This window comes from Cavia porcellus, unplaced genomic scaffold (assembly GCF_034190915.1).
Source record: "Cavia porcellus strain 051 isolate PalLab524CR breed Dunkin Hartley unplaced genomic scaffold, mCavPor4.1 scaffold_1, whole genome shotgun sequence".
NCBI classification, from domain to species: domain Eukaryota; kingdom Metazoa; phylum Chordata; class Mammalia; order Rodentia; family Caviidae; genus Cavia; species Cavia porcellus.
In genome coordinates this window covers 147049252-147074428 of record NW_026947484.1, presented here as the reverse complement: position 1 = coordinate 147074428, position 25177 = coordinate 147049252, and the positions used below count along the sequence as shown (strand labels likewise).

At 40.1% G+C, this 25177-nt stretch overlaps 1 protein-coding gene across 4 annotated transcripts in view; it reads right to left on the bottom strand.

Annotated features, from left to right (window-relative positions):
• Nucleotides 1-25177, bottom strand: part of Mcoln3 (mucolipin TRP cation channel 3) — a 61376-nt gene that overhangs the window by 10891 nt on the left and 25308 nt on the right. The window contains exons 1-9 of one of the 4 annotated variants that reach the window (XM_063257489.1): nt 21000-21332; nt 17884-18113; nt 14525-14692; nt 8145-8298; nt 7156-7240; nt 6987-7083; nt 2764-2863; nt 426-538; nt 189-338 (exon numbers count right to left, since the gene is read on the bottom strand). In XM_063257489.1, coding sequence (XP_063113559.1) covers nt 189-338; nt 426-538; nt 2764-2863; nt 6987-7083; nt 7156-7240; nt 8145-8298; nt 14525-14692; nt 17884-18111 — 1095 coding nt within the window. In that variant the 5' untranslated portion in view covers nt 18112-18113; nt 21000-21332. Of the gene's footprint in view, nt 1-188; nt 339-425; nt 539-2763; nt 2864-6986; nt 7084-7155; nt 7241-8144; nt 8299-14524; nt 14693-17883; nt 18614-20999; nt 21335-25177 lie in introns of those variants that run through there. The other 3 variants (XM_063257498.1, XM_063257491.1, XM_023561347.2) reach the window with 3 other exon arrangements.

Genomic DNA, 25177 nt, shown 5'->3' with positions numbered 1-25177 from the left:
TTGTGGAATAAATTTTGGAAACCTCTGCCTAAGTGCCTGCTTAACTAGGGTAAAGAAAAGTACTGTTTTCAGTGTCAAGACTCACCATAAGTCTAGAGAGAAATCATTTATCCTGAAATTCTCATTTGTATAAAGTGTCATTCACCTAAATCTGATACTAATAATGGCATGATTGGGGGGGGGATTACCTTAGCTTGGATTTCCATTTTCAGAATTGAACCAATGACTGTCAGTATGTCACTAATAATAATCATAATGTACCATCCATTGACAAATTCCATTTGATCAGAAACAGAAACTTTCTTCTTATAATGGAGGAGGTAAAAATTGACAAATTCCTTTAGGGAAAAGAGGAGAGGCACCGTGAGCTTCTTTGCCAATCAGAAAGCCAGCAGCGTCACGAGCACGCGGAGCAGCAGCCCTACCTGCTGAAGCCGAAGCCCTCTAATCACCGATCTCACGCAGAGCAGCAGTGAGGCCAAGCAAGTCAGAATGACGAAGGCATCAAAGATCATCATGTAATGAGTGTTCTTCTGAACTGAAAACGAAAAAGACCATGTGCGCAGAGACATTCTTCTTGCCATATTAGTTTCTTGTTAGAATAATTTACATAATTCTAGCATTCTTTCCAGAAAGAAGCCCTGATAAACATTCTTCCAATGAATGTTTAAAGGTTAAAAATTCTTCTTCTAGAAAATTGCCTGAACCCTAGCACCAAAGGTCATTTATTTTCAGCTTGTGGAATGCTATGCCTTCCTATAGTCTATTAACATATATTTAATCAGGACATCAAGTATTCATTAAACACCCACATGAAGTATTAGCTAAGCATCCACATAAAGTAGTCACTAACCACCCAGGAATGTGCCTGGCACTTTTCTAGATGCGGGCATACAGTGGTAAACAAGACAAATAAGGCCCTTGATCTTAAGGAACTTTCCACTGCAATAAGACAAGCAAATAAGTAAACAAGTACATGAGCAAAATATTTTCAGGCAGACGTGACATAAGCAAAATAAACCACAGTTGACATGTCCTGAGGACATCTCTTACTGCTCATAGTTCCAAGCACTTTATATACATGAACTTAGGTGATGCTTACAGTAATCTCAATGAGAAGACACAATTACCCCCACTTTGCAGGTGAAAAATCTGAAGCACATAATTTGTCAAAACACAATCTGACAAAACTTTAAAACCAAGAAACAAACATTTGAGAGGAAGTCCAGGTGACAGGCTCTTTCAGATGCTCTCCTTTTCGCTTTCTAAAGTTTGCAAAATCATCATGATGCTTCATACAACAAAACAGGTTAGTGTTTCAAATAAATGAGTTTGGGATGGGAACACAGTTTGATAAAGAGACGTATACCTTTTAAGTTGCCTGTTACTGTAAAGAGCAGTATAATGATGAAACATGATCTCATTTATGCTGGTTATCTCAGTATAACTTCTTAACATGGTAAGCTAACAAGTAGGAAACCCCAGCAGGATGAGTATCCAAGAGTACTCTGAGTAGGGCCGGAGATAGTTCAGTGCCATAAGCACCTGCCTAGCAAGTGCGAGGTCGTGAGTTCTATCTCGGCTACCAAAAAAATAAAAAAAAGAAACAGTAATCTGAGGACACATCCATCCTGTCGCCTTTGGGTTGGAAACACCTGACTCACCTGATGTAGTGAGTGAAGAGAAATTATCTTGTTGTTAGACATATAATATAGTTAATGTGCATAAGTAAATTTCCTTATTAAAAACACTTTTTATTAAACACAGATAGCTGTAAGTTGGACTTTCCTACAGGGCTCATAGCCCTCACCCTACACCTAACTGTCTGGAGAGCTGGGAAAACTGCATCTTACTGGGTACTTGAGGTGATTCCTTTTCCCATTACACCCCAAGAGCCCCTGACCTACTGACTGAAGCCTGCACAACCCACCATTATGTTACATTCAAGGAACTAGAAAATGAGATAGATACATTCTTTCCAGATAGTTTTCTTCTGTTCAGCTCCAAAATCTTGCCAGCACTCAGTCTATACCTGAATTCTTTCTGAGAACTGACACTTCCACATTTAGTCTACTTTTCACCTGGACGGAAGATTAAGTGGGAGGCTTCCGAGTCAAACCCTACCTGACTCCTTCCTAACTGGGTGACCACGGACACCAGGTGTCACTTCTGAGCCCTGGATCTTTGATCTGTAAAAATAAGGATCCCACCTGTCTCAAGGATTTTCTTGAGGACTTTTTTTCCTCAGTACTAATGCTTGAACCTATATTCCCTACCTCTTTTTTAAAAATTTGAAATAAGATCTCTTTGAGTAGCTAAAGTATATAGGGTTAGCCTAAACTTGAGATCCTCCTGCCTCAGTTTCCCAGAGTACTGAGAATATAGGCATGAGTCAGTGTGCCTGACTCTCAAAGGAATTGTAAAATACTAACATGAGAAAAATGGGTATGGAAGAATTCCTGCTGTATGTTTTCAATAAACATTGGTTTGGCTACAGATCGGGTTTTGGTGGGGGACTGCAAGTACATTTTGAGTGAGGAGTAGGGAAGTGAAGGCACACAGAGAATATAGGGGATAGTTTCAATTCTGACAACTTAGGAATCTCCTGGAACATCAAATGTCTGCAACATGTTGACATACTCGCAGAAAATTAGGGACTTGGAAATATTTTAGCTAGTGTTCTATATACACCCTGGAGACAGTAACTTAATAACCACTTTACCTTATTTAATAACCACTGTGAAAGTAAAGCTTGTCACTTACTTGATCCAGATACGTGCCAGTCCTTACATTCTCTAATGGAAATGTCATTATCTAAACTTATTTTAATTCTTCCACTATGAGCCTTGTTGTCAAATGTTATCTGTGAAGACAAGAATAAGGGGAGACACGCATGTGCAGTTGCTTTTGCTGGCTCAGTCCCCAGTACTGTAAAGAAAAACAAAACAACCCACAGCAGCAAAAGCTGAGCTATATCCCCAGCTCTTTTTATTTTACGCTTTTATTTTGAGACAGGATCTTTCTAAGTTACCTATGTGATCTGCTGGTATTAGTGTCTGAAGCTAAGATACCTCTATGCATTAATCAGGGTACCACAGACCCAGATTTTCACTTCTTACCTGTTGCTAACTCTATTCAATCTTGAGAAGTTCCCTTTAACTCTTTGTGAATGGAGAAGTTTCAATTAGATTACTGTAGAAACATTGTAGTCTAATATCCTAGGTTTCTAGGACAGCATTTCATCCCTGTATATCTCATATAACAAGAATACCTCCCTTCCTGCTCGTTCTACGGACCTCCAGATGCCCTCTGGATAGGGCAAGAGCTCATACAGCTGTGCTTTGTTACAGCCTCCAGCAGAGTTTCAGGAAAGGATGAATTTTCAGTGCTTCTGCAAGTTTTACTAACACAGAAGTTCACTGTTTCTCTTTTGAGCCATTTCAGGTGAAGCTTTTGAATTTTTCTTTCTGAGTGTAGATCTCTTAGTCACTTTGATACCATATGTATTACAGAGGGCTTGGTGACAAGAAGTGCCAGGAGATAACCAGGCACCCAGCAGGACAAAACTATGCCCAATACTTTCACAGTTTTCCCACTGAGAGAAAATGGACCAACTTTCTTGTCTGTCCACTGCTAAGTCCCTCCTTTTTACCATGCAGGGGACAGACAAAAAAAATCACTTCTCTCTCTCTCTCTCTCTCTCTCTCTCTCTCTCTCTCTCTCTCTCTCTCTTTTCCCTCTGAAGAAATAAAATTCTGTTAAAAGTCTGTTCATTTAAATGAATTTTATTGAAGTTTCTCCATTTATGGTAGTAAAAACATCACTTCAGAGGACCTGGCCTCTAGCCTCACACAAAAAGATGATTGGTGCCATTTGGCACAATGTCAGAAACCCACAAAAGCCTCAGAATTTTAAAAGTATTAAGTGCTCATCAAGTATCTTGGGTGAATAACCCATGACTTACTGTTACTTATATTTCAAGGAAAAGTTAGGAGAACCTGAGTCTCTCAAAGCAGAAAAAATACTGGTTAGAATTAAAAAGTACTAGAAAGCACAGAAAAAGGATTGTTAAATTTGAAGACATCGCTAAAGAAATTGCACAAAATGAAACCAAGATCAAAAGTTGAACATAAAATAGCCAGCACATGATTGAGCTATGGGACAAGAGATCAATCAAATACAGATGTAGCTGAAATCTCTGAAAGTTGGGGGGTGGTGATAGAAAACTATTCAAAGACATCATATGATTAAATATAAAATACAATGAAAACTATAAACTCAGAAGCCAAAGATATTCTGTGAATCTCAAACATAGGAAACATAGAGAAAATGGTATGGAGGCACGTCATAACCAAATACCTTCAAAGCAGAAACAAAGAGAAAATGCTAAAAGGAAGGAAACACATCCCATCCAGAGGAACAAGACAAGGCTAGCAACATATTTAATTTCTCATGAGAAATGATGTAAACTAAAAAGACATCTTTAAAGTACTGGGTAGGGGGAGGGCAGGAGGCCAGCCAAGCTAGAATTCTGTATCCTGAGAAACTACCTTTTAAAAACTGAAGGCAAAATACTTTTTCAGACATAAAAAAGCTGAAAGAATTCACCACCAGCAGAGCTATACTACTGGAAACACTAAAGGAAGCCCTTCAGGAAGAAGGAAAATGGTATCTTCTGATATCACTTGTTATAAATAAGAATGATGCACATCATATATATGACTACATAAGAAGATAAAGATTTTTTGGGTTATTATTTAAATTACCTTGAAAGATAATTGAGTACTTCACACAAAATAATAGTGTTGTGAGATTTATAACATGTGTACAAGTAAGTGGTATGCTAACAATGACAAAACCTATGTAGAAAAATGGAAGTATCATTATAAGATTCCTTTACTGTCCATCTGTGGTATAACATCACTTGGTAGATTTCAGTAAGTTAGGGTTGTGCACAATAAAACTCAAAATAAAATATCAAAGAGATTTAGTAAGCTAACAAATGAGATAAAGTGGAAGTACAAAAAATAATCCAAAAGAAGACAGAAATATCAGGAAAATATATTAATAATCCTATTAATGGTCTAATTTAAATGGTCTAAGCATTTTAACTAAAATACAGAGATTGTGATATTAGATGAAAAAAAGTAAGATGCAATTATATGGTGCCTAATAAGAAATCACTTTAATATAGAATATAAATCAATTAATATTAAAATGATGGAAAAGGTATATAGCACTTATCAAAAGAAAGCCAGAATGGCAGATTTTAGAGCAGAGAATATTAATGAGGATAAAATTACCACTTCATGATAATAAAAATTAGTTCATCTAGACCTTTACACATTTAATAAAGAGCTTCACAATGCATGATACAAAAATTTTTAAGCTATAGTGCATGAATGAGGACGCACTGTTTTTCCATTATAAGTCTATGTTGGAAACCAAAGCAAAGGCTTAAAATTAGTTGTTGAGGGCTGGGGATGTAGTTTAGTGAGAACACTTGCCTAGCATGTGTGAGACGCGGGGTTCGATCCACCTTATCACAAAAAAGTTGCAATGGAGACCTAGTAGAACTAGTTTTCTAATATATACCAGCTACATTCTAATACATACCAGGTCCTTTGTGTGTGTGTATATATATATATATATATATATTACATTATATCTTGATAACAACCTTGTTATAGAGATAGGCATGAATTTTGCTTTACAGACGAGAAAACTGAGGTTCAGATCACTTAAAGAATTGGCCTAAAGTTACACATCACTAACTAATGAGCTGAAATTAGGCTTATTGGACTCAAAAGTCCCTCCTATATTTTCTATCAGGTGCATATTGCCCTGACAAAAACAAAGTTGTGTTGACAGCTTTTATTACTGAACCTATAGGACCACAGTTCTGTAAGATAGATTGCTAACTCCCCAATGCACTGTCAATGGTTTGGGATGATCCAACAATAGTGCTGGAACTACAGCAAATCTCTCTGTGGTTAACAGAATAATCTGAATTCAGTCACTCAATGGAAAGCGTCCATATTTCACAACTGTTTCATTTATTCATCTAACAAATATTATGCCATCTCTATACTCTTTGAGGGATTATTATCCCTCAAGGAGCTTTCAATCTAGCAAAATTAATGATAAATAAAGATGAAAACCCTAAAAATAAGAAAGAGCTAAACCCTTAGGAAATGAAAAGGGGGTGACAAAGGGAAACCAACAAAAACCCACAAAATGCCCATGAACTTAGAGCCTGGATATATTTCTAATTCAAGAATCACAAAAAGTTCAGTGAAAAAGGTGCAAGAATTATAAACAATTCTGAAAATTTCATTTTTAAAGAGGAGAGGCTGTGAATGACACGTTGAGTTTTAAAAAATCAAATGATACTGATAATTCATCACTTGCTAGCTACTATTAGGACCAAAATTTATAGTCTAATTCAAAATAGCCTCATGTTTTCAGACATTTGCTTGTTAAATGTTCTGTATAATCATTACATTATAATGTATACTGAAAAGTTTTTAAGCCTCAGTCTCTGAAACTTGATTTTTCACAACCAATTAATTGAGAATAGGAACATAGCTTTTGATACAAACTCCTGCTGCTAGAAATCTGGATCATACAAAGATAAAATTTTAAACTCTGCCTTGGCCAATGACCAAGTAGCAGTGGGTTACTCACTCTGATCTTGTGAGATGATAACCTCACAAGAACACATCTTGCTCTTTGGAGAGTTTTATAGCACTTTCTGCAGCTGGAGTACAGGTAACATAGGTGGGCTGAAGCGTGGGAGATGAACCAGAGCGTTCAGAGCAACCCAGGAAGTCAGAGAGCAACTCATCCAGCCAACTCTGCTTTGTTATCACTAGTTTACTTGTAACATATTTTCAATCACTCCTTAACACAAGTATGTGAAGACATATAAGAGACCAAACAATTTTTCTCCAGACTAGAGCCACTGCAAGGCAGCACACACTCACGGTCAGGGTAAAGTCGTAACAGTCAGGGAGCTCCTGGTGACGAACCGTCTGCAGGTTGATGGCCTTCAGTTTAAACTGAAGTTCCACTGTCAGGAGCCTAGAAAACATAGGAGACTGTAGAGGGTGGACACACACACACACACGCTATGCTCCCACTTGCTCCCCTCACCTGTGAAAGTCCAAAGTTAAGTTGAGTTTATTTTCTTCTGGTGTTCCAATATGAAAAGACTCATCTGGCTCCACAAAGAAACATTCTGCCATGGAAAGAAACAAAAGCATAATACACTGCTTAAAATAAGTAAATAAAACTTCATTGTGAAAGGGTAATTCATTGAAGAACAGACTTCACTATTTTTCTGTAATTTTAGATCAGGAATGGGCAGGGGGTTGTATGTGGGGGGCCACAAACCTATGCAACTCTGTGGCCTTTCAGGAAAGAAGTTGGGGGCACAGCAGGAAGTAAGTGGCAGGCAGGCGAGCCAGTGAATCTTCATCTGTGTTTACAGCCCTCTATTTCACTTGAATCATCCCAAATCATTCTCCTCTCCCACTTTCATCCCTACACCACCATGAAAAAGTGTCTTCTGTGAAACCCATCCTTTGTGCTGAAAATGTGGGGACTGCTGGTAAAGGATCTGTTTTGGAAAATATTTTATATATTGGCATTTTTCCTCCATACAGTACTTTAAGAAAAGAAAGGCAGTATTTGAGAGAATTTTCACTAGTTAGTACTATTATCCTTTACTAGTCGTCTCGATATAATAAGCCATTCACAAACAAGTTTCATAAGCATAATATCCATCCGTTCAATGCACTTATCTATAGGCAGCTCTCTATAAGAGGCAACAGAGTACATGGCTAAGCTTAGGGGTGCCTCTTATTACTTCACCCTGAGTAGGTCACTTGGCTCTCCAACTTGTGCTTCAGTTTTCTGGAAAATAGAGATAATAATAAACCTTGCCTTATCTAGATTTCCTTGAGGATTCCTGAATTACAGTAAAGGGCTTAGAACACATAAGCCGACACATAAGAATTTTTATATAGTTTTTACTCTGCCTTCATTGCACAGGTCATATCAATGTGGTCAGAGACAAATTTACTGATTTTGAATGTAAATCAAGGAGTTAAAAACTAAAAGCTCTCGCATTAGAACATTACCTGTTTCGATTTCTGGATCAATGTCAAAGGTGTCATTTCCAGGGCAGATGATTCCTCGCTTGTAGAAGTGCTGACAGACTGCCATGGCAGACTGCTTGGTACCCTTGTTCTCATAAGCATGATTCCCAACTGAGACATTGCGTAGCTGCAGATACTTCAGCCACAAAGGAAGTAGAAAATGGAATGTCAGCGGGGGCAGAAGGACGCCAGGATGTCCCCACCTCCCCACCTCCCACACTGGCAGGTGCCCACCTCCCTGCAGGGTGGAGATATCCAAGCTGAGTGTAGAGTGTGACTTGCTCTTGAGTACCATGAAAGGAGGCAAAGAGCGCTCCCACATTAGACTTCGAGGTTCAAGGCTCATCTTAGTTACAAAATTTCTGAGTTATTGGCTCCTTATCAGTAAAACAGAAGTCTACAGTTGCATAATCTTTGGGATTCTTTCCTCTTTAAAGAACAGTGTTGAGGGACTGATTTGCACATTCATTGTGAATACACATTTGGTCACTGAACTATTTGCTGCAAGGCAAGTCAGAGTTCTTTACTACTATCATTTAAGAAATGGGCTACATTTGTTCCAAATGGACCGTTAGAACTTCTTCTTTAAAAAATATAGATTAATCTTTATTTTGACAAAAATACGTTTAATGACCAGAAATATTTCTCGTTTTAGTTAATCTTCTAAATAACATAAAGTGTTATGCTTACAAGTGAGTATCTTATTGTACCTTAGAATAACTGTGTATGTAAACTCAGTGGATTTCCATAGATGATTTCATAGCTTATGGTGAACAATGTGTTTGCACAATTGGTCATACAAAACCAAGGAATGGTATCTGTCTCACTTGAGAATTAGTGTTTTTGTACAATGGACACAGAAAAGCAATTCTGCTAAAGATGCATGTGAAACAGGCTTTGAAAAGTGAAAGAAATAATTTATGATCTGGGCCTATGGGGTAGAGGCTGAGCCAGGCCTCATCAGAGATACCAATCAGCAGCATGTTACTAAGTGTAAGGCTTATTCTCAACCCTTATCTAACTTAATTTCTCCATCATGTTTGATGGAGTTGAATGTTTCTCCCTGACCACTAATCCTTCTCCTTCTCCTCCTTCTCCTTTTCCTTCTTCTTTTCCTTGTCCTTCTCCTTCTTCTTCTGACTTCTGGGCCACAGGTTGATTCTTCTTGGTCTCCTTTTGTGAATCCTCCTCTGTCTTTCTCTCCTTTGTAGTCTCCCTGGATTCAGCCTACAGCCTCTGTATCCACATTCTCTCCACAAGTGACTTCAGCCAGTCTCATGTGTTAAAACACCTTCTACACACTGAAGACTTCCAAATTTACATCTCCAGCCTTGATCTCTCCATCAAATACCTTCTATGAGGAGCAGTCTGCCTATGTGATGCCTATGGTATCTAAGGAGGATTTTGAATCTAAATGTGCATCAGGAAAACCTACTTCCCCACAATAATTCCCATCTCAACAAATGACACCATAGCCGATCAGTCATTCAGGACCAAACTTAGCAAAGGCCCTTCATGTTCCTTTCCTCACATTTCACGTCCAGTCTATCGGAAGGTCATGTGTTGACATCCCATGGGACTCACCAAAGCTCCGGCCACCTCACCACATGACCCACTCCTACACTTTCACTGCCGCTACTGCCGTGGTCTAACACCATTATCTCTCCCTTCGACATGGTGAAGCCTCTTCACTTCCTGCTTCCATTCTTCCTTCTCTCACTCAGAATCCATCAAGAACTCAACAATGACTGAATCAATGGATGTGCAACCCTTAGAAGACGGATACACAGTATAGTACAAGAACCTGCCTGACCCTCCTTTGCTTACAGTTTCTTCTCCCAGCTCCTGTCCCAACTGTTATCTCTTCTCTGCTCCCCGACACCTCTCCAAAGAGGCCTTCTCTGGCCACCCTGAGGTGTTCATTCTGTCGGCTGAATGTTGTTCCTTTAATACTTAGCTGACAGATGGTATCCTTATGTGCTCGTTCATCGCCTGTCTCTTCCTATTAAAATATGACCTCTTTGACTTTGTCTATTGGCTTACTGCAGTATTCCTCTTCCAAACAAGTATGTGACATATCAGAAATAGCAAATAAACATTCAAACAAATACTCCTTAGCTTTGGTCTATATATAATAGCATCTCTGCCCTATCAAAAGATCCCCTGGCTTCCTGGCCCCTTCAGCATAAGACCTAAAACTCTTCTAAATCCTGCAAAGCCTGGAAAGGCTGGGCCCTGGCCCCTCTCTGGCAGTCCCCACGTTCACTCCCACTTGTGCTCCCGCCCCTCATTTCCTCAAATGCACCAAATGTTTCTGCCCTAGACCTTTGCTGCTAGTTACTCTTTCAGCCTGGAATATTCTTCCCCAGATTCCAGATCTTCAGAACAGCCTTTTCTGACCACCCAGAGCCCACTATCATTGCCTTATGCTACTTCATTTCATTTCACGGCACATATCACTACCTTAAATCAAATGATTTGGGTCAAATTTTTAAAAATCTATCCCTCCAGTTAGAATGCAAACTCCACAAAAAGGGGAATTTATTTAGTTAGTGCTTTAATGCCAGCACTTTGGGGTTATGGGAGGTGCTCAAACGTTTGTTAAACTGATGGCAAAGTGAGAAATTTTCATATTGTGATGGTAGCTCTTGATCACAGTTTTTTATGCACAGTGGGTTAGTAAATCTCAAGAATAACATACATGATTACAGTCTCAAGCTTTCTGCTAGCATCAGAATTGGGAAAATGAACCAGAAGTCTGCAGAAAGAGAAGCAAGGTGCAGTATTATGTTGTACAGGTCTGAAGAGATAGTCTAATGCTGAGATATGGAGGTTTTGGGGTTTTGTTTCCCAGCCTAGACACAGTATGCGTGTATAGTGGGAGATAACACTGTGAAGTTACAATCAGACCTGTGATGGGTTCTAGGTATGTGTGGGGTGATCCTCACAAGAGTCCCCTGAACCTCTGTACTTTCTGCACAGAATCTTGTGACTTGAGCCTTTTTAGATTTCAAAATGAAAAAGATCTGAAGCCCAAGGCTTACCATTGTAAATTATGTGACAATATGACAGCTAGACTTCCTGGCTGTCTAAGGCTCTCTGCGAAGCAGCAGGCAAGACCTGGATGGTCCAGGGCAAGTGGCAGGGCTGTGGTCAGCTAAAGGGCCACACAAGAGAGCAAGCCAAAGGATTCTGGAACACGAATTGGGGTGGAAGTCAGTTGATCCAGGCGTTGTTGGGGAGGCTTCACAGAGAATGTAAGTGGCCATGGCCTCTGCAGGGTTTATTTAGGCTGACACGTATCTCCTCTGGCCTGGGCAGCTCTGCCTCAAGAGATTTTCACTCAAATCAAAGGTTCCAGGTCGGACTTTGTATAATAATATAAAAACAAAATTAAAGGTCTTTAGCTGAGTGATTGGCATCAAAATGAAAGCAAATTAAAACTGGTTACTCCTTGATTATATGTTGCTTATTTGTGGTCCCTCTGTGTCGTTTGATCCTAATAAATGGCATGAAGCTTTGAACTTATTCATAGACAGCTGAATGCCTCTTTTACATCTCCACCTTCACAGACTAAACACATCAAATGCTTCGTGCTCAGCACTGTTTGATAAAGATACAGATGGAGCTGCAGATACAAGCACACATTTATCTGTCATGAGAAGCGTTAGGCAATGAGAGCTGTGATTTTAGGTGAATTCACTGGAAAAATAACCAAGAGGTGGTAAAGCAGGTGGATGAGTTCCCAATCAGACAGAGAAATTTATGCACAACGTGTGAGCTGTATGAGTAAATGATTCCAAGAAGACCCAGAGGCCTTTAAAGATTAACCCAAGCAATGGACCAGAAAGGGCAACCAGTGTGGGCAGCAGGCTGGAAGAGACTGTGAAGCTTCTTGGATAGGGGAGTCTTCCCGGGAGCTGTGCAGCAGTGTGAATAACTGTTTGGGGGTCGCCCCATCCTGGCCACGACCAAGGCTGGGTAATGCAGCTGCTTCAGAGGAAGGACAAATCTCTGAGAATTATCCCAACTAAGAGAAGAAGCCAGCAAAGATGACCCAAAACAATGGAGTAAATAATATCAAAGCCAACATACAGTAAAACAAGGCAACTCTCTGACACTCAGAATATAATGTAAGCAAAAGTGTCACAATCACAGTATCTGACCATGTGAGGACACAGAAAGAAGACGCAAGATATGGAGCCTGTAGTCTCCTTGATGTTAGACTTTCCAGCCTCCAGAACCATAAGAAATAAATTTCTGCTATCTACAAACTATCCAGATTGTGTCATTTTATTATAGCAGTAGGATAAAGATAACCAGGGATATATATGGATTTCTACATATAAAGATCATGGAAATCAGGGCCGGGAGTTTAGCTCAGTGGCACAATCACCTGCCGGGCAAGCGTGAAGTCATGAGTTTGATGCCTGGTACCAAAAAAAAAAAAAAGATCATGGCAATCTAGTAGAATCAAGTAGAATCAAGTAGAATGACTCAGTATCAAACACTGTATTTTAAGGACTGACTTTGGGCCTAATGTGTATAAGGGACCATTCACCTCTTATCTCTACCTTCCACACCGCCAAAACAAAAACCAAACTACTAATTTGGTCACGTGAAAGAAACGTAATACACGCAAAATTCTCAAAGTTGAGTCTCTCCAACACTAAGCCATTCCAGGTTAAAATTCTGTTTAACAACTTATGCAGCTTATATTTATTACTCATTTTCTCATTCTCAAACGCTAACGAAACACTCTGTGCCATAAGGACATATTGTTTCTGAACAATTTAGTGTCTCACTGTACAGATTGTCCCTGGAATATGAAGAGTTATGGTCATACTATGATTGTTCTTCGAAGAAGAGTTGTAATAATTATGCAGCGCAACCTGTAAACGACACCCACACTGAAATACTGACTTTAAGAGCACTTTCAGTGAAATGTACACAATGCTAAATTTGGATTTTGTTAAAGTATCACTTCTAAAAATTCATTGATAAATTCATTGATTAGAAACTCAGACTAAAAATATAACTCATCACTATGGAAAATAAACTTACTTTTTGTTGGCAGCTAGCATCAAAATAAAACTACTGTCATGTCCAACATGAAAGACTTACTTACTTTTAAATGAACTTTGAATTGTTGGTTGCTATACAATCTCTGTAAAGTTAATATCCTCCTTACTTGGTAAAAGCCTCTGAAATTATAAGATTGGAAGACTTAATGACTACTTACTTCCCAGGTCATGTTCAGCCATTTTAAATCTTTGGGGCTCCTGTGTGAAGGCCTAACTCTGAGTGTTTCAATTAAGTTATCGAAGTGTGTGTCTTTTGGTACTAAATAAAAGATTTTCTCAATTTCTAGGTTTGTAAAAGTTTGCTGTCAATATTTTTAAGACAAATTTAAAGACAGTATGGTGCGTAAGTCATTTCCAAGCAGAACTGGTTACTCTTCTACATTGTAGGGCCAGTTTCTATAATGTGCACTGCTACTGTTTTTCCAATCAGTTCCTCCCCAGCCAGCGCTGGGGATTTAGCTCAGTGGTATAAATGCCTGTCTTGCAAGCGCGCAGTTGTGAGTCTGATCCCCAGTACCAAAAAAAAGAGAATGCTTACGTTCGAGAATCCACCATGCCGGCTCTTGGGACACCAACTAAGAAAGCAACAATCCAGCTTTCACTGTAAGCAGTGCAAGCTGTGCACACCAGAAAGAGAAAAGCCAGCATCTCCCAACAATCTGCCATGCTGCAACTTGTGGGACCAACCAAGATCTTGGGGGACCATCCAAGAAATCAGTGATCCAGCCTTTCTAGTAAGCAGCAATTACACACACACACACACACACACACACACACACACCTTAGTAACCGGAGGGTTCAGAGGATCACTTAAGTTGATAGCAACTAAGGTACATAAAGCAACTAAATTCTGGTATCGTTTGGTTGATTATGTAGGCCTGAGGCCAACCATCTGAGCATTTCTCTGGGTGTGACAGTATGCAATATAGCAGATATGGAGGATTTCCTTTCATCTTGTCTTTGAAGTCCAATACTGTTTTCATTGTTTTGCTTTGTTCTGAATAATTGTTTTATTCTATTCAATGTTTTGATAGTTTTATTGTGTTTTGGTTTTGGCTTGATTTTGCTATACCTGATGGAATGGACAACTCTTGTGAGGATAACAAGATATGCTATGGTAGCTATTATTGTCTTTCTGGTAACCTGCTCTGAAGTTCTGTACCAGTTTTGCTGCATTGTCTTGATTGGCTTTATTCTGTCCTGCTTTGTTGTATTTTACTATCATTAAAATAAATAAATAAACAAATAAATAAAAAAGAATGGTTATGCTTGATTTACCTGGTTCACTGCAAAGATGATCTGATCATATACGTCACTTTGTGTGTACACTGCGTATGTGTCATCCATGCGGTCCATGTATCCTTTGAGGAAGAGATGTTTGAATGCTATTGTGTTCTCTTCCTTGAAAGCTACCACCATCTGGTTACTTAGACCAAAAAGAACCAGCTTAAAAGAAGAGGAAAAATAGAGAAAAAAAAAAAAGAAGGTGAACAATCTTAACAAAAAAGTAGAAGCAGGTGGTGCAAGGGCCTGAGTGCCAAAACGAGTTCACAGTGAATCCCAGAGAACATCAAGAAGGCTCGGGCCTGACTGATAACACACCATAAGACAGTACAAACCCTGAGACCAAACTATACTTGTTCCTAATCTCATTATCAAACCTGTGACCGTAAGATCAAAACTCAAAAGTATCTTTTCAATTTATCTCTCACTGAAAGTACATGGACAAAATGTACCCTTAATATTCAGGTAGGATTGACCCCAGAGTTTTATACAAAACTCAATTGTTTGCATAAAAAAAATTTGTTCCACTGCACTGCTGTCTTGGTGATATAAGCTCTTTTAATCGTACCCAAAAACCTGTTGTCATAGTTTAGATCTAGAATGTCCCCCAAAAGACTTGTGTGTGCCCAGGTGGGATTTTCAGAAGGTGATTAGATTATGAGGGCTCTAACTTCATTTTTTCTTTCATCTTTTTGAGACAGGGCCTCATTATGCAATTCAGGCTGGCCTTGAGCTCACTTTGTAGCCCAGCCTGGTCTCGAACTCACAGTGATCCTCGTGCCTCAGCCTCCTGAGTGCTGGGATTACAGGCATGCACCACTATGCCCAGCTTCTAACTTCATATTTTGATGGCATTATTGGGAGGTAATGGAAACTTACTAGATGCCTAGAAGGGATAGATCATGTGGCACGGCCTTGACACTATATCTCAGCTCTAGCCCCTTCTTCACCGGCTTACTCACCCACTGCTTCCTGGCTGCCATGAGCTAAACTTTTCCTTCAACTCACCCTTCTGCATGTTGTTTCCACCTCACCACCAGCCTAAAATTAATGGAACCAGTTGATCACAGACTGAATCCTCTCAAGGCATGAGACAAAATAAATCTTTCCTTCTTTAAATTCTTCTTCTAGGTATTTAATCACAAAAGGCTTATTTGATTAACTCCAAATCTGTTTCATATTTTTCCAAACTCTCTCTCTCCCTCAGTCCCTTCCTGTTTGTGTGTGTAAATTTAGATCCCAGGATGAAGCAGGTCATATTTTATACGAAAGGGGGACCAACACTGAGCATATATTCCCTTACACTGTTCTAGAAAGTTCCTTATCATATTTATTAAATCCACAGCATAATTTCAAATGTAATAATTCGCAAGGAGTACAAAAAGGCTCAGAAAAGCTAGATAGTCAACTCACATCACTAGCAGTCATACAGTTTAAATTGGAAACTGTGTCTGACAGACTACATCTAAATTCTATCTGTTCTATCATGTATCCAAGCAATCCACAGTCTGAAGAAACCTCTTCTCCTCCCCTAGTGGTGTATGACCCAATCTGTATTTGTTATCCTCCTTATGCCACCTAACTTCACTCCCATTTCTAAAAAGACTTTTAAAGCGAAGTTCCCTCTCTAAATCACAGTAAGATGAGAGCTTGAAAGTCTAGAGATTTCATATCTTTTAAAGTCAATGACCAAAAAAAATCTTCAAAGATTTCCCAAAGATACTCTTACTAATTCATTCAATTATATGAATACCTTCTGCATGCCAGCATTGAGCAAGGTATCCGGGATAAAAGGAAAAGAGAATTGATCCTTCACCTCGAGGGCTGAGACAGACAGGAGCAAGAGTGGCTGAAAGAAATGCTACAACCCATCCAGAAAGAAGGAGAGAGAGAGAGAGAGAGAGAGAGAGAGAGAGAGAGGAAGGAAGGAAGGAAGGAGAGACTGAGCCAGTCAGAGAGAATAGGGAAAATTTTACTAGGGTTCCTCTCATGTGAACACAAAAAATCTCCAATTTCAGAAAGATTCCTTCTTCCTGAAAAGAGGTAATCTAAATTGCTCTCATTTGCTCAATATCAAGATTGCCTTTATGTGATTTATTTGATTGCTCAGATACAGAATAAGGAAACATCACAATTAGGAAATTCTTTTTAAAACTTACCTCAGTAGCTTTTTCATGCTTATTGCCAACAGGCTTAAACTATTGGCCAATTTTTCTTTTGACTGCCCTCGTAAACATATGAAAGTAGGTAAACATCCCAAAAGATGAAAAAGTAATTAACAGTATAAGGACTAAAGGATGTAAATTTGAATTTGAATGTCAGTTCCAATCCTCTGGTCTTCCGGACTATGAAGGAAACCACCAAATGTCAGTATTCTTGTCTGTGAAACAGAGATACCACTACCTACATCCAATTTGTTTGAAGAATTGAACATGATGATATCTATAAAATATTTACTATGATACACATTCTAGTGCTACCAATTGTTACTCTGTGTAAAAATAATTCCCATTTAGTTGATATGGGCTTTCAAAGTCTTAATTTTATAGCTTTAAAAATTATAAATATAGCTTATATATCAGCTTTTATATATAAGCTTAAATATAGCTTTTATAGCTTTAAAAATTATAAATATCAACTTCCTCATCTATAAAATGAGAGAAGCTATCATCCACCTGATAAGAGCATTGTTAGAATTAAGTGAAATAATGTACTGGAACAGAAGTCACCCAAAAGTTCATTTCCCTTAAAATCTAGTGTCAGAAACTTAAGCAAGAATTCTACTAATCTATTGTGATTGTAGCAGTTGCCTTAGCTGTTACCAGTCATAATCATTCATACTCAATAAACAATTCAGATTAGTAATGTTAGGATTTTTTAAATTCCCTTTTAATACTCACTTATTTACTTGTGCATTTTTTTTACAAAAATAATAAAAGTAAACCTAAGAACTATTTTCATCATTAGAAACTTTTATTTTTGTTTTTCTGCTTTTAACAAGAGCTATGACTCTTCCCAGTAGGAAAATCCAGTTTTGTAAGAATAAATCACAGCCAGTATGGGGAAGAATTGCAAAATATAGTTTCTCCAAAAAATGCAAGAAGCCAAGGAAATTTCCCTTTCCTGAAAACTAATTAGAGTATGTGACTAAAATTACAATGTAATGAAAGATGAGGAAGAATAAAGTAAGAAGGAAAAAAAAGCAAAATCTTCCACAAATGAGAAGGGTTAGTATTGTATTTATTTGTTTCTCCACTATGCAAGCAGTTGAAAGTTGTTTAAAAAAAAAAAAAAAAAAAAACCTGTCCATTGTTCTCTTTGTTTTTAAACCAAACTGGCTTAGAGTTGCTTACCTGGATGGTCACTGTGGCAATTTTCAGAATTTGTATGGCAAGTTTCCATGGTTTTCTGCCTCGGGCCCAGAACTTCTCACAAGGATTCATGAAAAAAAACTTGAGTTTTCTCCTCATCTGGTCTTCTAATAGAAGTTCCTCAGAGGGACACACAGTCTGGTTAATAGTGTAGCGATTTTCCTCTTCGTGAGAACTACAGCTACTTATCATTGCCTCCGGGTTTGCCATCTCTATGGAAGAAAAAAAAAAAAAAACCATCATACCCACTAATTTAACAAGCCCATATTGTTTGCTCTCGCAGAATTGTGCCAGAAGAGGTCCAAACAAAAGAGCTGCTGTCAAATGAGCACCGCTTTCCGAAATTGCACTTCAGGTATTCACGGAATCAAGTGAAATGTAAGGTATCATGTTTTCTCTTTGTTTCAGTTACTAAGTAATTCTCATCTATGTGAAGGTTACTAAATTCACAGGCTGCTTCTATTAGTAAAAGATTATGTGTAATATTTCTGCATCACTGAGTAACAAAAGTAGAGCAAAGATTAGCAACTAGGAGCCTGGATAAGGACTTCAGAGAGTAGGCAGACCCTGAAATTATATGCAAAAGCTTGCATATATGAGGGCATGGCCCCTTCTCTAGAGAAAAAATAAAACTTTCACCAGATTATTTTTTTAAAAGTTTAATAACACTGAGTTAATGGTAATAGCAAGTCTTTAAAAATGAGATCCCATTTTGTTTTTAATTCTGGTTCCACATGAAAGTCACTCAGCGACCCTAGGCCTCAATTTCTTTTCATGCAAGATGGAAGTAATATTTACCCACAAATAATTTTTTTTTTTGTACTGGGGATCAAACTCGTGTGACCTTGTGCTTGGCAGGCAAGCACTTGTGCTACTGAGCTAAACCCTCAGTTTACTCACAAATTCTTGTAGGGAGCCTTAAATAAAAGTGCAAAAGCTCTTGCCTGGAGTCTAGCACTAAGCAGGTGACCTCACTCCCCTCCATTCCCAACAAACAGAGCAGCTTTCAAAACAGCCAGCAAAGTTTTTCCTGCAGTGTGAGACAGAGGGAATAGAAACATCTATCTATCAAGGGAAAGGCAGGTGCTGGATTGCAGTCCAGGTCCCTACCAATTGCATCAGTTGTATGTGCTTTTCATGGAAAGCCCTACATTTATGGAGCACATCTTACTTTTCATGGCATTTGATATCTATGATACCTTTTGCCTCTGTGAAAAAGGATGGTGAAACTTTTTCAAAGTGACAGAAAGTCACTCCAGAGCCTGGAACCTATCTTGGATTATCCTTGAGACTAACACTGACACAATGGAAACCTGTTCAAAATAAAATAACCCAAACCACCAGGAGAGTAGAGTGTTTCTATATTTAATAGAAAGCCAGACTTGAGTTTGATATTTTTATAATAACTTTTATTCGGCAGTGAAAGGGGAAGACGTTTACCTACATTAACAGAGTATCTGACTAGTCACTGCTTAGGTACCACACTTTCCAAGTCTAGAAACTCATGTTTGATTTGGACTCCAACTTCTTAGCAAACCTAACAAAGGTAGATATGGGCTATAAAAACTAGCCGTGGGGAAAATGTTTAACCTTCTGATTAATGAAAAGATGAATAAAAATATTTCTGAGAAGATAAAGCATAAAACATATTTAGCTAGGGCATATATGGTGTCTTAAAAGTGAAATAATTAGAACTCATTCGAATGTGGTTCATGTTTGTGTGTTAAAAAGTCCATATGGTATGTCTTATGTAAAGACAAAAAATGTGACAAAAAATAATGCCTTGGGATTTTCAAGAACACTTTATAACCTCCTTTAAAAAGGTAAACTATTTTAGCTAATATTGACGCAGACTTTCGCCATGGGATCAAAATGAAGATGATTTAATGTTGATAAAATTTGGATATAAATATCAACATAATGATAAAGTTGTAAATAAGGTATTTTGCCAATTACGGATTCGAAGTCACAGAAGGCCCTTTCCATTTTGATAGCGAGAAAAATTAAACTTTAAACAAACCAGCGACACACCGTGTAACAGTATCCCACAAGATTAAAGAGAAAATGAGCCAACCATCATTAATTTATTCCGCACATCGCACCAAGCTGTTCCAGAAGCAGGACGTTTCATTCACAACGACTGACCACTACACTTTGTCAGCCAGACCCTGTCATAAAAAGCCCTTTCCAGCATGCACTCCTATCACCAGCTGCAAACTGTCGGGACCCCCCCCCCCCAGCTGCTGAAGGCAGACTGGCAGCTCCCGGTCCCTTGCCTCTACCGTACCCAGAAGGCAGGAGGTGCCAAGGCACGGTTTAGAATCTACCCGAGGGCTCTCGGAACTGATAGCGACGTTACTTCTTCACCGCAGCTGGGCTGAGCTGCAGAAAGTTAGGCGATCTGTAAACACTAAGGGTCTCACGATTGGCGCCCAAGTAATTTAACCTCCTTTCTTGGCAGCGCCTTCCCACTTTACCAGATCAGCAGACCCAGAACTCAGTGTCTCCTCTCTTTCTTTCTCTTATTCATCTTTTTTCTGTCAGCATCGAGACTGGATCTGCGCAGCGCGGATCCCCAGGGTTGGCCCGCTGCCCCTTGGCGCTTTGGTCCCTGGGTTCCGCCAGCGCGGGGACCTTACGCGCATCCCATTCCACCTGCCCTTCCCGAGCCTCTGAGAAGGGACACCGAGTCCAGAGTGGCCAGGCGAGCAACTTCCAGACCGTCCCCGAGCCCGGAGCGCACCGAGCGCCCCGCCCCGGCCTCCCCAGGCACAGACTCCGGCCGGGTGGCTTCCCGCTCGCCCTCAGGGTCCTCGCCACCGGCCCGAGCCGCCCCCTCCCCTCGCCACCTGCTGGGCCCGGTTCCCGCCGCGCGGCCGCTACTGACCTCTGCCCGGTGGCTGAACCGAGGCTGCGCCCAGCTCGCGCATCTCGCACCCGGCTCCCACCCGTGGGCTCCGCGGCGCCAAAGCGCGGGGACCCGGACCCCCTGCTCTGCGTGTGTCACCCGCGCCTCGCCACATTGCGCTCCCTCCCTGCGCGCCGCTGGGCGCTGCTCCCGCGACACCTGACGCCCGGTGACGCCCTGCGCAGCTCACCTGCGGCCCGGCGCCCACAGCCAGGGACCGGCGTGGGCTCGGAAGGGCAGCGGCTCCCGCAGCCGCCCCGGCTCCGCTCCGCCCCGCGCCCGAGGAGAGCCCGCCGCCCCCGCCCCTGCGCGGGACCTCGTGACCCGGCCGTCCGCGCCTCCACGCCTTCGCTGTCCTCCCCGGGGCCCACGGGGGGCGCTGCCCCAAGCTCTGGCCTCCCCGTCCCCACCCCTCGGCCCCGGGGCGCAGTAAACAATCTGCTCAGATTTCTGAGATTGTCTCGGAGCCGCGGTCGGATGAACGCGTGGCTCGTGGTTCCAGCTCCCACGGGCCCGGGCCACCGCCCCCGCGCTGATCCCGCTGTTGGATGCAACTGCGCTTGCACGCGTGGGCGCTCAGTGCTTGCCTCGGCCTGCCGTTCTGCTGCTTGTATCCACGGTGATGTGGGAGTCAAGACACCCAGCCAGGACGCCTGCCCTCGCTGGTCCTCGCTCCAGACGCCTATCATCCCTGGGCCGCACTCCACACAAGTTCTATGAAAGGACCGAGCTGTGCTTTAGATTGCTTCGTCCTGCACCCTGGATACATGAATCCCCGGAGGCTCTTCGAAGGGCGACGGAAATAAAACGTTTGAAGTGGACTTTGCCCCATTTTTAAAAAATGAATTCTTCTCTTTAAAAAAAAAAATTAAACAACATACTCCTTATCAGGAATAGACCAGGAACTTTGGTTAATTTTAATTACACTCGTTGAGAATTTGTTTTAACTTATTTATTTTTATTATTTTTGATTCAGGATATTTTAAAAGTCAATGAATTTCCCTAACAGAATATTTCAGAAATTGTATTCAGAGTATCAAGCCCTTTTCAAAACCCCTTATTTTTCAAATACTGGATCACTTTGCGTGGACAGTTTATAAATGGGATTATGTTCGGTTGCCGTGGCTTACACGAATTTTATGCTACTCCTTAATTTGAATCCCAAGTGTTCTAGGCAAGCTAAATACCCAAGGGATATTACTGGTGCACGCAATTCTCAAATGCAATTTGGAAAATATAATTTAACCTCAGAAATAGGAGTATTGCCTATTTTCCCCAAGATAAATAATACTTTAATGCAAATATTTTTTAAACCGAACTCCCATGAGAAATAGTGTCAACATTTTAAAAAACAGGAGGAGGGGCTGGGGATTTAGCTCAGTGGCATAAGTGCCTGCCTTGCAAGCAGGCAGTCGTGAGTTCGATCCCTGGTACCGGTTAAAAAAAAAAAAAAAAAAAAAAAAAAAAAAAAACAGGAGGAAATCATTCTAGTGCCTTGTGCAGCAGCAAAAGGAGCAATCAGTAACCATGCACCTTAGCTGGAGTGCTGAATCTTCCATCACTCCCAAAAGACCTCAGAATTCCTTTTGTATTCCTCCTCCATGAATTTCCCTGGGAAATGTTTTTCTTTTTTTAAAAAGTGAATATAATTATGAAAAAAATCAAATATATTGAAGGTAGGCATCGTCATGTTTTGATATATATACACTGTGAAATGATTACTCCAGTCAAGCTAATCAACATATCCAACTCATATACCATAATACCCAGAGACAGATTAAAGCAGTTAAGTGAACACCATTCGAGATGATTTCTTGACATCTCTATATATTAATATGTTTTTGAAAATTTAAAAATTGGCAATACCAAATATGCTGTTTGGTAACCCACTGTTTTGTATACCAAATGTGTAGTGGACACGTCTTCATTTCAGTAAACTCCGCCAGCCTGGTGATCTCTTGGTACCACTGAAAGCTCCTTTTCCCTCCCGCCACCCTCTATCCCTCTCCCTCCTAACTATAGCACAGCCTTTTGATGGAACCTAAAGACTTGCAGTCTTCACGTACAGAAATATTCCAAGTGGATTTTTATTTTACATCTGAAGCTGCCTACTTGCTTGAGAGAAGGATCAATTCTTTTGTTTCTGGGTAGGTAAAAAGCTGTCTGTGGAAACTGAATGCCCTGTGTACAGTCCACTACCATGAGGTTTTGTGCCTTTGGAGTTTTGCTTCCACGGTGCCATGTGCTGATTTCTACCTTTTCCTGGCTTATTTGAGGAAAGCGTCTCATCGCAAATTTTACAGATATAAAACTGAAACACAGAGAGGTTAATAGTTTGTTTGATCCCACTTATCCAGAAAGGGAGACATTTAGGTTTTGATACAATTGTCTTACTTTAAATACAGTTTTTGTTACTTTAAAAATACCTACACTGGTATTCCCTGGCTCTTGAAATGGCTGGTATCATTTGCTCTATCACTTCCCTATCACAGCTCTCCCACTACCAACTCTTCCTGGGAGTGCCAGCAGAGACAAACCTGTAGCACGTGGTCACAGTCTTTTCCTCCTCTGCTCCTGCATCGCTCGCTCTGGAGACATCTGCTTAGAACCTACAGCTCAGTTAGAGGGCTTTTATGGAAAGGACCAGCAATTCTAAGCCAGGTAAAGCTGTGCCCTCCTTAGTCCCTAGTAGGTGCAAGCCATTCTTTGAAGAAATAAAAAGAAAGTCATTCCCTTCACTTTAGGGTTGCAGAGTTTCCATTTTTTCACCGAGGTCCTTCCCCTCCCACCCAGGATTGTCACTGCTGGTCTTTTCATCTAACAGCTAAAACTTTGTTCCCAGGTCAGGCTTTCCTGTCAAGTTTTCTCATATCTGAAGATGAATATTCATCTGTGATGCTCCTGAGTTTCTCATGCACTAGGCAGTGATAATTTCCCCTCAAGTAGTTTGGAAAATATGTAGTAATTCCAGCAGGGTAGAGGTCAAAAAAGGCTACTTCTTTCCTTTCATCCCTCCCTGTCATACTGATGAAGACAAATAGAATGTATAAAGACTCCTGTTCAAGTTCCTCCATCCCTAGTGTCTGAGCCACCTCCTTAAATTATGTATCTAATTAATAGAAATCCAGTTCCTACCTAATTTATCAGATTATCTTCTCTAAACCTAATCAGAAATTTATCACAATGTTCTTATATAATCAGAGAAGTATTTTTAGTTGCAAACTCGTGACTCTTTACTTCTTTACTAAACCAAAACCAATTTTTAAATATCTTCAGTTTTAGGCAAAAGTTAGTCACCATTCCCTGCCTCTACCATGGTGATGTTTCATTTCTAACACTCCCACAAAAGAACAGATGACCAGTCAATTATGAATTTGAAGAAATGACTAAATGCTTACCACTTAATTTCTAACTTTTTGTTGTTGTGACTTATGACTCATTCCTCTAAAAGTGCATCCCCTAAGGGTATCTTTCAAAGAAAAGACGACAGAAGGCCTGGGTGTCTTATCCAAATCACAAGGTTTTCATCCTTACTTCCTTAAATCTGACTGCAGATGCTTATGAATTTTTTAGGAAAAACAAATTCTTTGGAAAATCACAAAGAAGCTTTAGTTATCTTCTAGTTTGATTATAATAATAGTCAGTCAAATACTTAAACATACATTTGATTAAATATATCAGATGCTGTTATTGGAGATGTAAAAAAAAACAAGGCTATTCCAGCCCTAAAATCTATAAGGGGAGACACCCATGTAAACAAGCGATTGCTACACAATGTAATCCTTACCTGGACAGAAAAACAGAAGAAAGAGTGACTAGTTCTATTGAGTACTTGTCTGGCTTTTCAGGGATGGTAACATTTGAGACCTGACAAATAAAGGAATAGTTTATCAGATAATAAAGATGAAAAAAGGTATCACATGTTAAAGTGGAGGTGGCAGTAGAGGCCACAGGCTGAGCAGATGTGTAGGTGTGAATAAGTATGGTATATTTGGGGTCCTATCAGAAACCCTGTGTAACCAGAGCCTTCGTTTCCACTTGGGACCCACAAACTCCTGGACCTGAAAAGCATATGTTAGGAGCTATAGATAACCAAGGGATGAGCACGTCACAGTTGCCTGATATATCTTTGTATTCATTTAATTTTATGTCAGTTTAGCTAGTAGTGATCTTAGGCATTTTTAAAAATTATAATAAATATGAATAGATTGTGCAGCATAATTCAAAAACCTCATGGATTCCTTAAAAAAAAAAAGTAGACTTCAGTGGTGGAAACCTGTTGCATGCTGTAACTCCTCTTACCATCAATCTACCACCAATCTATGGCCCCCTGAAGTTTCAGGCCATTCAGCTCTCCCAGGCCTGCAA